The sequence below is a fragment of the Astyanax mexicanus genome, chromosome 1, assembly GCF_023375975.1.
Source record: "Astyanax mexicanus isolate ESR-SI-001 chromosome 1, AstMex3_surface, whole genome shotgun sequence".
In the NCBI taxonomy this organism is placed as follows: domain Eukaryota; kingdom Metazoa; phylum Chordata; class Actinopteri; order Characiformes; family Acestrorhamphidae; genus Astyanax; species Astyanax mexicanus.
Window position 1 is genome coordinate 21,147,043 of NC_064408.1, and position 18,007 is coordinate 21,165,049.

Genomic DNA, 18,007 nt, shown 5'->3' on the forward strand with positions numbered 1-18,007 from the left:
GCAGGAAACTAACCAGCATCCGCTTGTCAGATTATAAGTGCGTTCATCAATCGTGGTTTTAAAAAAAGAGACTTCAAATACAGTATATCTCAAAATGTGTGTATAATTTAATTATTAAGATATAAACAATCACTATAAAGACTATAAGTAGTGGGATCATATAGTTTTAAACCATTCACAGTGGAGATGCACATTTTATATGTTCATTTTTCTTTTTTTTTTTTTTTTTTTTTTTTTTTTTTACATAGGAAGCATTAAAATAGGATGAAATCCGCCTTTATGTACAGGTCTACATAAAGAATGGCTAGGCTTGGTAGAAAACAATACATTTTAACTTTAATGATGCCTAGCATGACTTTGTTACACATTTCCATAGATATTTTAAGTCACACCGAAGATAAATTTCATTATCTTTATACTGTTTCTTATAGCTTTTCTCAGTATCATGAGAAGTATTGCATGTGTAATGTTGTTATGGCTGTACAATGTCGCTGGGGGCATTTAAGGCAGGCGAACACGAGTTATTGACATAGGCCTGGGTCCTATTGGAAAACCACAGACAGGGATGCGGCAGGGAGGGGCCAGAGGGGGCCGATACTGATAGAAAAGTTGTGGGGATACCACGTTTCATCTCATTTCTCACGATTCTTCCAGCTGTGTTACACTGTTTGGATGAGTTACTGTGTTCTACATGATATTGGAATTTTCATGGAGTGACATATTGTTTTCTTTGCCTATTTTCTCCATTTTGGTTCATGATTAAGGTAAGACTGGAAATGTTTTTTGCTCAAAATATTTCCATAATTGAGTTTGAGACCTAAAAAAAAATATGTGGAGTGGTTTGTTGTGAAACGTCTATAAACGGTTTAAGGATTAAGATTTACTGACTATAAGTACATTAATTTTGCTTACTACCCAAAACTACCAGAGTTTTATATGTACTGACAAATGTGTGTTTGGGGTTGTGTCATGGTCATTGAGGACGTTTGTACTTTTGTATCTCTCAGCCATGTAGGTTAAAAAAAATCTACTCAAAACATCAAAACCATTATTGTGACTTAGTTTTTATGTTATATATAGTAGTTATATAAAGGTACCGTATTTAATATTAAATGAATATTAATTACCATACAGTACAGTAAACACAATACAGTAAAGTATCACAATATTTTACTTAATTTTGTAGTACAGAAAAATTATAGTGGCTTTTAAAAAATAATTCGACATCTCTTTAAGCAGCATAAAGATCTTAGTCATATCTCCTTGTTATATTTACCATCCTACAGAGACTCATCCATCTGGACTGTAGGAAAACAACAGTTGGAGAAATTATTTAATCCTGTGCAAGACAGATTACTGCTCAAAGAAGGAGTGGGAGAACAGAATAATGGCCCACCACCAAACACATCACCATAGCCAACATCATCACGAACCTCATCATCAACATCACCATCACCATCAGCGATCCCACCCAGCTGAGAGGTATGATAATCCTCTGATGAGGAAAAATTATTTGTGAGCTGTTTTTGTTATTATAGTTCAAATGCTTTATACTGTATTTATTCTTCGACCATTATTCACGTTTCTTCAGTTATGTCAGGAAACAAATACAGAATAACTAATATAATAACTAATACAGCATTAAATGTTGTTGGGAGACTTATTTTTATTTTTGTGTGTTTTTGTGTGTAGTAAGCTGTTGTATGAAGTTTAGTCTTGTAACACAGTCAATGATGTTGAGGTCCGGACATTGGGATGGTCAGATTATTAACCACCAGCATCTTTAGCAGTTTGATCTGCAAATGTTTTTTTGCCCTCTTTGTCCATTTTCTTTTCTCAATACGGGTGTCTTGTTCCACAATGTTTCAACCCCAAAGTGTGGAGTTGTCCTCTCACGGGGAAGTATGGATAATCTGTGGAAATTTTTAGATCAGAAGCAAAAGTAGAGCTTGATTTTTTTCCTTTCTCTCAAAGGTCTCATTTATACTTGGTCACTTCATGCACCATGATTATCAAACCGTAAATGTGCAAATTTAAGTTATACTCTATTTATATTTTTTTAGGTCAAGTCATATTTAATTTTTATTTTGCAAAACAGCACAATATAGTTTAACACAAATACTATTTTACCTTTTCCTTTTTCCAGTATTTTGTATCATTCACACCGATAAAAAAATATTTTTTAGACCTTCAGAACACCCCGTCAGGAATAACTCCTAAATCAATGTTATTAATGTGAAATTAACACTGTGTTTAATTCTAACCATATTAGTGTTAAAATAACCCTAAGTTTATCACTGGCAAATTGGAAGATTATACCTGAACAAGACCACATACAGTAAATTTGTGTAAACTTAACACATCTTTCTCTCCAAGACACATTCAACAACTGAAACGCCTCCCAGAACACTAAAATCTTATCAAAATATTAGTGAATACTAGTGAAGTGATGACTAGTATTTAATACTAGTGAAGCAATATTCATCTGGTCACTTGGACCACATATCTTGTGTATCAGGATTATATGTGGAAAAGGCCATGTCCCAAAAATGTGTACACACACCCAAGAGAGATTTAAAACAGATACAAATTGAATGATTGGATTTGTAGTTTTATTAAAGATGCAATAAATTAAGCTTCTTCCTGTACAACTAAAGCTCTGTCCCGCACAGAAGTCGGATTTCAGTCTGACTAACTGGAGTAAATACAAATGGCTCAAATACTAGGAGCATGAAGTTACAAATTGTTAATAAATTATGAATGCTTTAAGCGCTGTTTATTGTTGCATTATTTTCCCTTTTTTTCATTAGCAGTGACAATACATCAGAAATTAGTAGTGTTCACCAACACCATAGTTCCCATCCCCATGAGGACCATCAGCATCACCATGAAAAATCCCATCATCCTATCTCTGACAGCCAGCAACACCATCAGCACCGCCGTGAGAAACATCGTAGATCCAGTAAGAAGTCCCGCCCTCGAGCTTCAGTCACATCATCAAACTCCTCCATATCCTCGTCAGGTTCTTCCTCAGGCTCCTCTTCCTCCTCCTCCTCCTCCTCCTCAACATCATCGTCTTCATCCTCATCTACTTCAGGTTCTTCATCTTCATCTACATCCTCCACTACTTCTTCCTCTTCTAATTCCTCCTCTTCATCCTCTTCCAGTTCTTCCTCTTTCTCTTCCTCTGGCTCGTCTTCATCCTGGTCCTCTGAAAGTAGTCTAGAGAATGCCAAGTTGGCTAAACCAAAAAAGGGGATTCGTCGCCCTCAGCATTCTCAGTCCTGTACGGACATCTCCAGCAGAAGGAGGGCCTTTGAGGACGATGAAGATGAAGAGGATACTTTGCTGTTACTGGAAGGTCGTGGGCAGGTCCAGAAATCTGCGAGTGTAAAGAAAAATGCATCTATCAAGAGAAAGACTAAAGGCAGCACCAAGAGACAATCTGGAAAAGGTTCCCAGCAAAAGAAAAAAGGACAAATTGGAAACTTTCGGAAGGCTAAGTCTATGGAGGTGCTGCCGAGGAAGGTAGAGCGGTCGGTGAAAACAGAATTGAATGAGAAAGAAATGGAAAAGAGGAAGCAAGAGGCCAAAAAGAATATTCTAAAAGAAAAAATGAAGTTTTCTGCTTTTCTGAATGAGATCACTAGACAGGTACTAAGTCCCTCCAGGCTGCAGACTCTTGGCGTGACTGATGCTCGTAGACCTACAAGTCCATCTCCTGTGAGGTCTCCAAACCTTGAAAGCAAAAAACAAAAACACTCTGCTAGCCGGCCTGGAAGTGCAAACTCTGTGGCATCAAGTGCACCATCCCACACCAGCAAACATTCCCGATTAAGCAAGCGCTCCAGCCGACGTTCCCATACCAGCAGGGTTTCTCAGTCAAGCAAACACTCAAGCAAGCAGCATGTTCATCAGCACCACCCCAAGCATCTTCACCATAGTATAAGCAGTCACACTAGTACCAGCAGTGGATCATCTAAAAGCCATTCCGTAAAGTCAGGACACAGCCAAAAGGGAAATAAGGAGCACCACAGTAAGTCTGGTGGTCATTTGACAGATGGGAACAGCACCGACACAGAGAAACACCATTCCCATCAAGATCACCATTCTCCTTCACACCACCACCACCACCATCACCATCATGGAACTCATCAAAGCCATTCACCACATCATCATTCTTCGCATGTGGCAACCCATCATCATTCCCACTTTGAATCCCATCACCATCACCCTACCGCTGGATCACATCACCATAGTGATCACCACAACCCACATCATCATCATCATCATTCTTCTCATTTGGAGGCACATCACCATCACCCCCATTCAGAATCTCACCACCATCGCTCACCCTCTCCATCACACCACCACCACCACCATCATCATGGTGATCATCAAAGCCCATCACCACACCATCATTCCCATTCTCCATCACACCATCACCACCATCATCATGGTGATCATCAAAGCCCATCACCACATCATCATTCTCCTCACTCAGAAACACACCATCATTCACTGACTTCACCACATCACCACCACCACCATCATCATCATGGTGATCACCGAAGCCCTTCCCCAAGTCAAGGTTCTGCACACTCTGAACCACACCATCATTCCCATTTGGAATCTCACCACCACCATCACCATGGTGATCATCAAAGCCCATCACCACATCATCATTCTCCTCACTCAGAAACTCACCATCATTCCCATTCAGAATCTCACCACCATCAACATCATCATCACAATGATCACAGAAGCCCATCTCCACATCATCATTCTTCACACTCGGAAACTCACCATCATTCCCACCAGTCTTCACCACATCACCATCACCATCATCATAGTGATCACAAAAGCCTATCTCCACACCATCATTCCCACCAGTCTTCACCACATCACCACCACCATCATCATGGTGATCACAGAAGCCCATCTCCACACCATCAAATGCTACATTCAGAATCTCACCACCATGATTCACTTTCTTCACCACATCATCACCAAAATCATCATGGTGATCACAGAAGCCTATCCCCAAGTCAAGGTTCTACACACTCCGAAACTCACCATCATTCCCATTCCGATTCTCAACACCATCAATCACATTCTCCACTGCCTCACCACCATCACAGTGATCACAGAAGCCCATCTCCACTACATCATTCACCACATCACCATCACCACCATCATCATGCTGATCACCAAAGCCCATCTCCAAGAAATCATTCTCCACACTCAGAAACTCAACATCATTCTCTTTCAGAATCTCACCACCATGATTCACTGTCTTCACCACATCATCACCATCATCACCATGGTGATCACCGAAGTCCATCGCCACACCATCATTCTCCACATCTGGAAACACACCATCACTCTCATTCAGAATCTCACCACCATCGTTCACCTTCTCCTTTGCACCCCCATCACCATCACCACCATGATCACAGAGACAACCGAAGTCCATCCCCTGGACATCAATCTCCACACTCTGAAGCACATCATCACCAATCCGATTCACAATCACATCATCACGCCTCCCTTACAGATCCTAATCAGCATTCCCCTCATCCTGAATCGCATCATCATCATCATTCATCTTACCCTGAATCCCACCATCACCATTCCCATCATCACCATTCCCACCATCATGATGATACTCATCAGCATCCAGAGCATCACCATCACCATTCTCATCACGATTCTGAAGTTCACTCCCAAGAAGGCCATCAAGAAGGTCAGCACCATTCAGATGCTCACCACCACTCCCACTCCCATAGCCCAACTCCCTCCGATGATCATCACCAACATTCCCATTCTGGAGGTCACCACCACCATCATCATCACCACCCTCATTCTGTAGAGACAGCTCACCCTCATAGCCCATCCCACTCTGAAGGGCACCATCATCATCATCATCACCATTCCCACCCAGATGCCCACCAATCTGAAACCCATCATCATCACCACCACCATCACGAGCACCCGCATTCTGCCCATCATCATCATTCCCATTCGGAATCTCACACTCACTCAAATAAGGAGAATGAGCACCACCATAACCATGAGAATCCAGAATCTCACCAACATTTGCATTCTGAATCCCATCACCATTCCCATGCAGAATCCCATCACCATCATCAAGTACATCCAGAATCTCACCACCATCATCATGAACATCCTGAATCTCACCACCATCAAGAACATCCAGAATCTCACCACCATCATCGTGAACATCCAGAATCTCACCACCATCATCATGAACATCCTGAATCTCACCACCATCATCATGAACATCCTGAATCTCACCACCATCATCATGAACATCCTGAATCTCACCACCATCATCATGAACATCCTGAATCTCACCACCATCATCATGAACATCCTGAATCTCACCACCATCATCATGAACATCCTGAATCTCACCGCCATCATCATGAACATCCTGAATCTCACCACCATCATCATGAACATCCTGAATCTCACCACCATTCCCATCCTGAATCACCTCCAAATCATTCCCATTTGGAATCATCTCACCATCACCATGAACATCCAGATTCCCACCACCATTCCCATTCTGAATCCTACCATCGTTCCCATATGGATACCCAAACTCAACATCATCAATCCCACACTGAGGAGCATCACCAACACAGGGATCATCCCAGTCCTCTTCAACACTCTCCTGTTGGCCAGAGGACCACCTCCCCGCATTCCAGCAGTTCCGATTCCTCTGGAAAAACCACAAGCCTTGGCACCCTTGATGATCAGTCTACTGCCAGCTACAAGGGAACACCATTGCCTCTCATGGTGAGGAGTTCTTTATTTCTCAAAAATAAAGAAATATATCCATTATATAACATGCAGAAATGCTGTAATGCTTCAACTTATATGTACATATTCATACATATTATATATCTCATTGTTTTATTACATATTAAATTGGAAGTCTGATTTTAATTAGATTTTGTTATGTGAATATGCCACTCAGATGACCTTTTATTAACATTATTAAAGCTACATTATGTTTCTGTTTATAATCTGTTGTGTAATACCCAGTGGCACATGTATTCATCTTACCTAATTAACAATTTATTTTCATTGATTAACTGGCAGTTTGCCTTGAAGCAGTATGATCAATAGTTGTTTTTTCCATCATTGTTCCCACTGGCAACTTCTGAAATGTTTTTTTTTTTATTTTGCACAGGAGAAAGGCTCTGAACTTGAAAGGATCAAGTAAGTTTAATTTTAATTTTAAACTGTATTAATATTGCATGTTTGCACAACCCTAAATCAGAAAAGGTTGGGATATTTTGGAAGTATGGAAAATACAAAAATGAAAAACTGCAGTGTTTTGTTCATTTACTTGGCTTACTTTGACAGTAAGAATGATTTTAATTTATTATCTGCAAAAGTTTAGTTTATTTAATATATTTAAATTCCTGCAATTAATTTAGGCCTTTGTAATGTTGCCATTCTGACAACATTTAAAAGATATTTTGGCACTAAGGGTACCAGACCAGTCCAGTCTTTGTACTTTCTCTTTCGACAGCTATGCCTTTTAGATGTGTGCAGCATGTGATTTTCCATTGTTTTGTTGTAAAATGCATGGATGTCTTTGGAAAAGATGAAGTCTTAAAGGCAGCATATTTTGCGCTAAGATCTTAATGTACATTTCTGTATTTTTTTGGTCTGTGTTGCACTACTGAAATGCAGCAATGGGTCTATTTTAACAAATATAATGAAGTTGAGCAGCTAAATCATAAAAATATTAAATAAAAGTCAAAGTAAATGTAAAAAAGCATGTTTTTGCATTTTTATTTATTTTTCTGATGTGTGATTGTACAGCCAACCTATACCTATTCCAACCAGTTATACACTGACATGCCACATGCAAATAGTTTCCTATGTATCCTATGACATTTACAGTGTCCCATGGAAGCTAAATAATCTTGCCCTGACCTGTGGGATATGTATGTAGGGCCTCTTGCTTAAAATGTATTTGTCTGTTTGGCACGGACAGTTGTAGCCACTATTCATTTTGCTCTACCCTCTCTTTCTCTCACCCTCCCTCTCTCTCTCTCTTTCTCTCTCTCTCTCTCCAGAATGCTTCAGGAACAGAATGAAGATCTTCACAACTCTTTGCGGCAGACAGCAACACGTATGGAATGCTTGGGAGCTGAGTTTATTACTGGACATCAGCTGCTGGAATCTGAGCTTCAAATGACTCGAGTGGAGCTCAGCAGTATGATGGACAAGTTCACAAGGTCAAGGACCAGTATATTGTATTGTTCTATTGAATGCACAAATGCCCACAACAGACTGTTCTGTTCTCAAATCAATTTTCACTTGTTAACAAGTGAGTCAATTGTACTCTCCTTGCCTTCTTTTTTAGGCTTCAGGATAACTATTCTACCACTCAGCAGACCAATCATCTACTAGAGAAGAAACTACACTGTGTGGTAAAGCATATCATTTTCATTTTTGCTTGGTTTATTTGTCAGATTTATGTCAACTACCATCCGTATGATACACTATATGCTAAATATTTGTAGCCAATCGTTTTACTGCAATTCTTATACTATTAATTTAACAGAAATTGAAAATAAGGGTATTAATTTGGAGTACCCCCATCAAGGCCTGTTGCAAAAGAACAGGCAAACTAGGCAATTGTGTAAGGTCTTCAGACAGCGATTGGATATTATGTGAATATTATGTGACTTCAAATATGTAGTATAACAGTATAAGACAGTTATCAAAATCACCCTCAAGGTGGCCTCTCCCACTAGCTACTAACAGTAGCAGACTGGAACATGTTCAGCATTATCCATGTACATTATTTGTTCACCTATAAACCTATTCTTTATATTTGATAATATTTGATAAATTTTACATATCCTTCACTCATCTTAAATTTATTTAAATGTTTTTTTTTTTTTTTTAATGGTTATATTTGTAGCCGCTTTTTGTCGGAACTCAGTAAAAATGGTGGTTATGGTGTGTTTTATACCATTGCTTTGCTGTTTGAACTACACTCGATCCAACTTAATTTATTATAACGTTAATACATTTTTGACCAAGACAGAGGTGTATGTGGTGGTATTTTACTTGGAGCCCCCAAATGCCTTGAAATGGCCCTGCACCAATGCATATACACCATTGCTGGACTATTTTAAGATTACTAAGATTTTACTCTTCTAGAAACTCTAGATTTAGAAGCAGCATTAGGAATATGGGTGAAAGTAAGCAGACTATTGGCCATCTACATTATGAATGGGTGCACAAAAGACATTAAGACATTAAGCCTACACAGTTTTTAAATGTTTCTTTAAAGAACAACACTGTGTCTGTGCACAACTAAACACCTGAATCTGCAATGGGTTCACTAATTAGAAGGCATATCTGAATACTTTTGGACATGTGTACTCTATGTATTATCTTAATTTGATGAAACAAACAAGGTAGTGTGGTTACATCAAAGTGGAATTCATTGTGAATTCTTTTATAAATTGTTAAAAAAAGGTTTTGTCTGCCTTTCTCTTTCTGTTCAGGCTGAAACTATGGGTGGGGAACGTGAGCGACTAAGCCAGCGGATCTCAGAACTCACAGAGCAACTGTCAGCTGCAAAGACAACCATTCACAGCCTGGAGACAATTAATGTATGAGCTTGCTAACAAAGGAGCTGTCTCAAACCAGACTGGATAAATATAGAGGGACATTTATTCCTTTATGTATTATTTATTATTATAGTATTGTCCTGATTTATCCTAATTCTATGTTTAATGTTTAATTTATACTTTGATTTTGAATTTTGTTGACAAAGGTTCAACTAAATGAGCATTCACTCGCCTCATCTTCCTCTTAGGTCACCTCCATGCTACAGGAAGCCCTAGTAAAGCATTTCAAGTCAGATGATCCCCTGAAACCATTCAAACCTCCAGTTGCGCCTCCTCCTGTTCAGTTTATGGACAGCGATCATTATGACAAAGGCTCAGTGACTGGGGATGAGCAATTGCTGGGGACTCTTCCAGAAGAGGAGGAATCTGACTGGTCAGAAATGGGGGATGAATCACAACACTATGCTCTGAGAAGTTCAGATGGAGGCCACCATGGTGGCACAGCCTTTTTGCCATGGCGGCAGGGGCACGGCCATGTGATGAGGGCAGACCAGTATGGAAGGGGAGATGGGGACACTGAGAGTGAATCTGGGGGTGAAGAGAATGTCAGAGGTCATGGACTACAAATACCTCACCTCCAGTTCACCATACACCCCGAGACCCTGCCTGTTCCACTGGCCGACGCCAGTTTGACCCGCTTCAAGCAAAGTCACGGTGGTCCAGCTGGAGACAGTCGCCACTTTCCCCCTGCTGGCCGGCACCTGGGCTCTCCCATTCGCATCCTCTCTGCTAGCCTGGAGGAAATAAACTCCACCGGCCTGCATCATCATGAGCGCCACGGCCAGTTAAAGTGCACTGAAGCCATGATGGACCTCCACCGTCCACAAGGAGGCATTGCTGAGGATTCGGATGACGAGGAACTTGTCCGTAACTGGAAGAGACCAAGCAACCAGGGTACTGAAGGTGGTGGGAGAGGGGCTGGCAAGGGGGGTTCTGAGCCAGTAGGCAGTCTAGCAACTCTAGAGTCAGCGCAGAGGATGCTCAACCACTTTATACAAGGCGGAGAGAGGACACAGCTCTGAAATACAAGGTATTGGATAATTACAAGGTAAAGATAACATGCCCATATGTTGCCTATATGGGTAGCTCAACTGGGAGCAAGAAAGTTTTATCCATGGGTTCCATATAGGCCTCACATTGGATGGGCCTAGGAGCGGTCAAACATGTGCTCTACCTGAGTTCCACACTGCACATGGGGCCTAGATGGGGGATTAATCTGTGCTTTAAGAAAGTAAAAAGTAAATACAGGAAGAAGGTCCTGTGTTCTGGATTAGTGCATATTTCTGTGCAGTTTAACTTGGAGCATCGGCAGAGATGGCATTTGTTCATAGCTGTGGCAAGTATCTCAACTATATACCAGGTTAAACTGCACCTGCAGAATGCATTGAACTTAAATTTGTGGAATACACATGATTGTTGGTTCGGATTGAGGTCAGATCATGCTTGTTTAGGACCTGACCATGACAACCTACTCTCAAAGGTATTGATGCAGTTCTTTAGGTCCACGTATGGGTGTGATAATTGTATTCACACCCGCTCAAAGGAGTCGCATCAAGAGTGAAAGGGAACCAACAAATTATGTTAATCTCTGTTAAACTGCCATGTTGAGTGTCATGTTTGCCATGATTCCTAATTTAAACCTTTGAAAAAAATACCACATGAATACACTCATGCAAATCCTTTTGAGAATGGAACATTAGTCTACCATTTATTTGCCTAATTTTCCATATTTAAAAAAAAACATGAAAGCATAAAAAGTGGATTGTACATATGCAGCTCTGGAAAAAATTAAGAGACCACTTCAGTTTCTGAAACAGTTTCTCTAATTTTGCTATTTATAGGTATATGTTTGAGTAAAATTAACATTGGTATTTTATTCTATAAACTACAGACAAATATTTCTCCCAAATTCCAAATAAAAATATTGTCATTTAGAGCATTCATTTGCAGAAAACGAGAAATGACTGAAATACCAAAACAGATGCAGAGCTTTCAGACTTATAATAATGCAAAGAAAACAAGTTCATTTACATAAAGCTTTAAGAGTTCAGAAATTAATATTTGGTGGAATAACTCTGTTTTAATCACATTTTTTATGCATCTTGGCATGCTCTCCTCCACCAGTCTTACACACTGCTTTTGGATGATTTTATGCCACTCCTGGTGCAAAAATTCAAGCAGTTCAGCTTGGTGTGATGACTTGTGATTATCTATCTTCCTTGATTCTTGATTATATTCCAGAGTTTTTTTTATTTGGTAAAATCAAAGAAACTCGTAATTTTAAGTGGTCTCTTATTTTTTTCCAGATCAGTATGTATCCATAAATATTATATTACACGATTTTAATAACAGAATTAAACTCTTACATACATTACACTGGTAATATTTACTGTAAAACTGGTTCACATTGCATATTTTTTGTGTTATGAATCATTAGTGGCATATGCAAATGAGGGAAAGTAGGGCATTAGTGCCAAATATCATGAAACATGTAAAACATGCCAGTATGCAAAATGTAATTTACTTTTACTGCCACAGCAACATTTTTTTTTTGATATTTGTAATGTGTCCTTTACAAAATATATTGTAAAGGACACATTACACAGCATAGATAAACACTGAATCACAAATCTGATGTGTGGTTGGATTTTTGTAATGCAAAAATCTAATCTACACAAACCATGTTTATATTGTTTATACATGATTGTACATGATGTATATGTAATAGCCATCATATTTATTATAGGTCTGTAATTAATTAGGTAGCTCCTACTTAGGTGTCCTCTGTCCACTGCTCAGAACTCAAAGGCTGCGCTCCATGTTTGACCTTTTTAATCTAAGTTAAATGATTTTCAAAAGAAGCTTTTCAATTCATAATTAAATATAGGCCCAAAGAGTCTCTTGTAGCTTTCCTGAGGGAGACTATTTGATGTGCCCTAGAGCAAAAGCTACTTCTTTTTCGTTTATCAAACGTACCTGATTCAGCTCAGTATCTAGTCCAGGAATGGGATTGGGAACTCCTGCAATGGAAACTGACAAGGATGCTGCATTTGTAGCATCAGTTACGGTTAATTATTAACAATGTTTTAACCCAACCATGGATTTGTTAAAGCAAAATAGCACAATAGAAGTGTGTGAGCAGTGTCGATCACAGTATTTGATATATTAATTTTCATACTTAAGAAAAGTACAAATGAGCCTTCAGCATCATAGGTTAAGTCTTTGCTAAACAGTAAAAAAAAGCATGACTGAAAACAGATCATTAGTTCCTAATCTAGCAGTGGCACAGGAGTTTTCTCTGCATGGACCTACTCTAGTCAACTTTACTCGACTCTGCTGTTTGGTATCTGGTATCTGGTACCTGGTTCTTTTCCATTATTACAGCTCCCTTTTGAAAAACACTGTCACAACCATCTTAAGCATGACAGCACAGTAAGAATGGAAACATCTGAACTTCCCGCCGTCATTATGAGCCCAAGCCCGATTTAAACCCGATTTTTTTTTTGTAAGTAGAGTAAGTAAGTAAAACTGAGCTTTTTAAAAACATTTTCAGGCTGTTTAAATGAGCGAAATCTGTACAGACTGATTAACAGCAGTCTTAACATTGCAACACTAAAGAAGCATAGACCTAATATTTAAGAAAATGTTTATTAAGAACAGCTACACACAGCGCTGCAAGTCAAGTGCGTAATGTGCCCCTGAGCTGTGTGATTATAACTTGTGCAACTTTTTTTATAACACAGTTTGATTTGTTACTTTGATAAATTGTGATTTTCACGCCTATGTCACAGACCATTTTCCTGAGCCCGACCCTACCAGGCCCGAAAAAAGTGGTAGGAAGTCCACTTTCCTACTTTCCTAGGAGTTTGGGTCAGGCAGACTCTCATTAATAACGAATCTGGCATGGTAATCTGCTAGCTACCTCTGCCTGTGACTGTACTACACCAAACCAATCAACCTGTTCGACCTAAATATGTTTTTTTGCAAATAAATTAACTTATCATCCTATTACTTAACCTCATATGTTACATTACATTTACTGAACAATCTACATATTTAAAATATTTTTTTTGCGCCCTTGCAGTAACTCTGTGGCCCACTGGTGGGCCATGTCTCAAAAGTTAAAATCACTGACCTACATTATCTAAACTACACAAATCTATATTGACATTAACATGCTGCATGTGGATAATAGAAGTGACATACCACTACATATGATATTATAAAGCATTAATTAATGAGGTACGCTCGGTCTGTGGCCTTTGACGGCTGCTCGGAGCTGAGAGCCTGCACTGCATAGGTTCAGTTACACTTTGAGCTGTCTGAGTTGTACTGAATTTCAAATGAGGATTCTCAATTCATAATCAAAGATATGTCCAAGATCCACTCGTAGCCTTGCTGAGGGTGCCTCTTTGATGTCGTCTGGAGGCAACATCAAACAAAAAAGTGGCACTTTGATTCTACTAGTGTACTAGACTCGATTGCCCTTAGACAGCCCTTTCTGCTAGCACACGGCCATGTTCACAGAGTAGAAAGCTTAAAGAGCCTGGCATGAATCTCACCCACTCTTTTTCTCCTTCTTCTAGTGCTTCTTTTATTTCTTCTTTTTGGATTTTGAAACAAGGAGCTGATCATGTATCAAAGTAGCAGGATGTCAGGCCACAGGCCTTTTTTCAACAACGATCAGAAAGCAGCTTGATAAAATGGTGAATTTATAGCAAAATGTATTAGAAATGTGTTTCTCTCTTAAAGTTTTCATTTGTTTCCATTATATTTATTTCCCAGGAATATTTAGAGGCACTAGTACAGTAATTAAGGTCAAACATGGGGATAAAGTCTCAAGCTTTTTGTGCAGATAATGAAGGTTTAGACGTAACCACTTTGTTTATTTTCATTGTCTAGTTTTGATTGGGTTTTAAAGTTCTAAAAAACAGAGCTGGGGTACCCGTGGCCAAAGGTCACAATATTCTCAGATTCATTCTTAGTTTTAATCTATTTAGTAATCTACTTATACATTTATTTGAGTAATTGTCTGTTTTTTTGCGTTGTTAAAAGAAAGTAACGAAAATCGTATGCTTTATTGTATTCTTTTTTCTGTGTTTCTATTGTTTCTCACCTTCTCCAGCTTTACTCTCCAGCTTATTCTTAAGAGGAATCCCATATTCATTGCATGTTAGACCCTTTGTACAGGGCTGCATTTCCCTAAGCACCTTAACATAATGATAATTCCTATCTGATGATTTAACACTAAGTATATCGTCTAGTTTAGTGTGAATGCTTTAGGTTGTGACTTGTTATATTAGATACAGTACAAACTAGTAAAAAAACACAGAAGACATCAATTTAAATCAAGATAGGTAGGTATAGATTTGTATGTGTCTGGTATAGGTTGCCCCCATGTACATTGATTTTGACCTCAGGCTTTGTGGATTATACACCTCCATATTGATTTTTTTCCTGAATGTAATAAATAAAAGTAGAGAAAGAAACTATGAAACTGTGCCTGAGCCTTGTCCTCTGATTTAACGGAACATCCTGGATAAAAAATGGTTGTTGAATCTATTGAACTCAGAGGTGTCAAGTAATGAAGTACAAATACGTAGTTATCTTACTTAACTTTACTGGAGTAATTATATTTCAGACCATTTTTACTTCTACTTCTTACATTTTCAAACAATTATGGACATTTAAAAAAAAGCCCCCTTATCTTTACTTTATTATAGTTTATTTTCATTCCAGCTTCTCATTGTGAAACAAAAAAATATTCAGATAAATCTCTCCAGAGATCGAATTCGATTGTGGTTGGATGAGAAGTATAAACATATACCATTCTGACACCCTATTGATTTATACGGGCATAGCAGACGTATGTAGCCTAGTACGAAGATTATCCGTGTTAGAGACTCAATAGAACTCGAGTGAAATGTCCCAGCAAAGGTTTTTTTTATATATTTGCATTGTACAGAAATGCATTCATTTTCAATGGGCATATATGCCACTGACACAGGGAGACTTAGTGAATCACAACATTAACAATTTAATAATATAACATTATAGTCATTTTGGATTTTTGATAAATGTGTTTTAAGTTTAAAAAGGGAAATAAATGAACATGATGTGTCATTTAGATCACGTTTACACCCGGTAAAGATTATATTTGGGTAAGACCAAATCAGATAAATATGCAAGTGTAAACTTACTCACGATGCATTTAAAACAGATATAATTCTGATATAATCCCTCAGGAGGTGGTCTGAGGCACATTTGAGCCACATGTTTTAGCAGTGTATTACACACATTGCACATGATATATATTTATGTAAATAAACATGCACCCGAAAGCTTCTCTAAACCTAAAGAACATGCATTTTAGATCTTAATTTTGTCACAAAAATTGTGTGGCTTAGAACACAGTAGGACTTACTTTAGTCAAACATATTCAGAGGTAGACTTGCTGGTGTGCTTTGGATCATTGTCCTGCTGCAGAACCCATGTATGCTTGAGCTTAAGGTATTAAACTGATGGCCAGACAGTGTCCTTCAGGATTTTCTCTTACAGAGCAGAAATCATGGTTCCATCAATAAAGCCCTCCAGGATTAGAGTTGTGGAGCTGTGAAGCAGTGGAAGGAGCTGTGTTCTCTTGAGTGATCAATATCTGGGGGATGGAAGACCAATTGTGATCTAGAACTAGAATGAATAATCCGAAACTAGACTGACTTTGCTAAAGCTCTAGTTGCTGAATGCAATCAAACCTAAATGTAATGTTTTAACTGCTAGTAGAAACCCAATACAGAAAATTAAGGAATGTTATGGCAGCCATAGGGGAGACACACTATTAACTCTTTATATTAATGCACTTGGATGCTTGTGGGCTTGCTTTATACACCTCTTAGCCCATGTCTGGTTTTAGAAATAATGACAAATGGTTAGGCAATACTTTTTTAGAGGAGGAAAGACATCGTCTTTGTACATTTGCACACCTTTGCCAGCAACTGGTGCAACTTAAAGTAGCATTAGAAGGGGTGTCTATACACATTTGAATATGTAATGTACCACCAACTCTGTGCTGGTGCTGAATCGAAATGGTGCTGCATTTATGGAGCCGAGATCAAAAAAAGGATTTTTGTAGCTTCTCAGGAAGAAAGCCTGAAAGTGATCTGAGTCATGCAGCATGACTGTCATTCAAGACTATAACTCAGAGCCTTTTTAAAATTCATGAAGCAGAACCACCGAGAAATACACAGTGACCTACTGACATCACTCAATACGTTTTCTGCACCCTTCTGAATTTTTTCTCTGAGAAACTAGACGCTGCAAGTGACATGCATGGTGAGTGATTTCCTTATTCACAGTGTGGCAATCTCACAATCGTACAATCATTTCACAGGGATCTCTTCAGATTATTTACAAATCATCAGTGCCAGAGTGAAACACTGGTTGTGAGTGTGAGCATGGTTCTGTGGAAGACTGACACAGGTGGTACAGAACTGTGAATAACTGTTTCAGGAATGTGGCAGGTTGAGGCTTTGTACCAATGAAATCATGTGACACACGCATCTAACGATTATCAGCCTTCCCACATCACATCTGCTTTAGAACCTCTTTAGAACTTTAAAGAATTGACCATTGTTTCCTTGTACAGATCACAGAGCTGTACCAACACTGTAGAAGCCCTGTAACATACAGGAGGGTTAGAAAATATTGATACAATTGAGTATTGCGATTTTATGTAATGCAATATTGTATAAATTCTCAGAAAGACCTATACCTGTAGAAGTACTGTAGAAGGCATTACCACCCAAAGAGAACCTGAATGATATCTGTCTCATGACATGTGGCATGTCAATATGTATCATTTTACAGTACTTACAGTATCACAATATGTATTCATGTAAATGGAATCACAACTCTGTGTCAGGATACGTTACGGATATGTTATGGCATGGCTCTTTCCAATACACAGCCCTAGTACCAATAACAATAACATAATAAGTCACAGATAGTAAAAATCTCTCCCGGTTGCAAAGTATAATACGACAGTCTACCTGAACTGCATGTTCCAATACCTCGGTTGCAGAGAATAATACGACAGTCTACCTGAGCTGCATGTACCAATACCCCGGTTGCAAAGTATAATGTGATTATCTACCTGAGCTGCATGTTCCAATACCTTGATTGCAGAGTATAATGCAACCAACTACCTGAGCTGCATGTTCCAATACCCCGGTTGCCGAGTATAATACAACAGTGTACCTGAGCTGCATGTTACAATACCCCTGTTGCCGAGTATAATACAACAATCTACCATAACTGCA

The 18,007-nt window shown here is 38.8% G+C and overlaps 1 protein-coding gene across 1 annotated transcript; it reads left to right on the forward strand.

Moving 5' to 3' along the window:
• The first annotated feature begins 613 nt into the window (after positions 1-613).
• On the forward strand, positions 614-14,796 carry si:dkey-273o13.3 (filaggrin-2). Its single transcript, XM_015607059.3, has 8 exons — positions 614-764; positions 1,287-1,482; positions 2,811-6,825; positions 7,223-7,251; positions 8,121-8,282; positions 8,411-8,477; positions 9,567-9,674; positions 9,881-14,796. The coding sequence occupies exons 2-8, from the start codon at positions 1,388-1,390 to the stop codon at positions 10,712-10,714; spliced, it is 5,310 nt and encodes a 1,769-aa protein (XP_015462545.3). The 5' UTR covers positions 614-764; positions 1,287-1,387; the 3' UTR covers positions 10,715-14,796.
• The last annotated feature ends 3,211 nt before the right edge of the window (positions 14,797-18,007 follow it).

What these genes read in the sequence shown, in the direction of transcription:
- si:dkey-273o13.3 (XM_015607059.3), top strand. Translation starts at nt 1,388, where the DNA reads ATGGCCCACCACCAAACACATCACCATAGCCAACATCATCACGAACCT. An exon ending in CGATCCCACCCAGCTGAGAG is followed by an intron (nt 1,483 to 2,810) that starts GTATGATAATCC and finishes TTTTTTCATTAG; the next exon opens with CAGTGACAATACATCAGAAA. An exon ending in TCTGAACTTGAAAGGATCAA is followed by an intron (nt 7,252 to 8,120) that starts GTAAGTTTAATT and finishes CTCTCTCTCCAG; the next exon opens with AATGCTTCAGGAACAGAATG.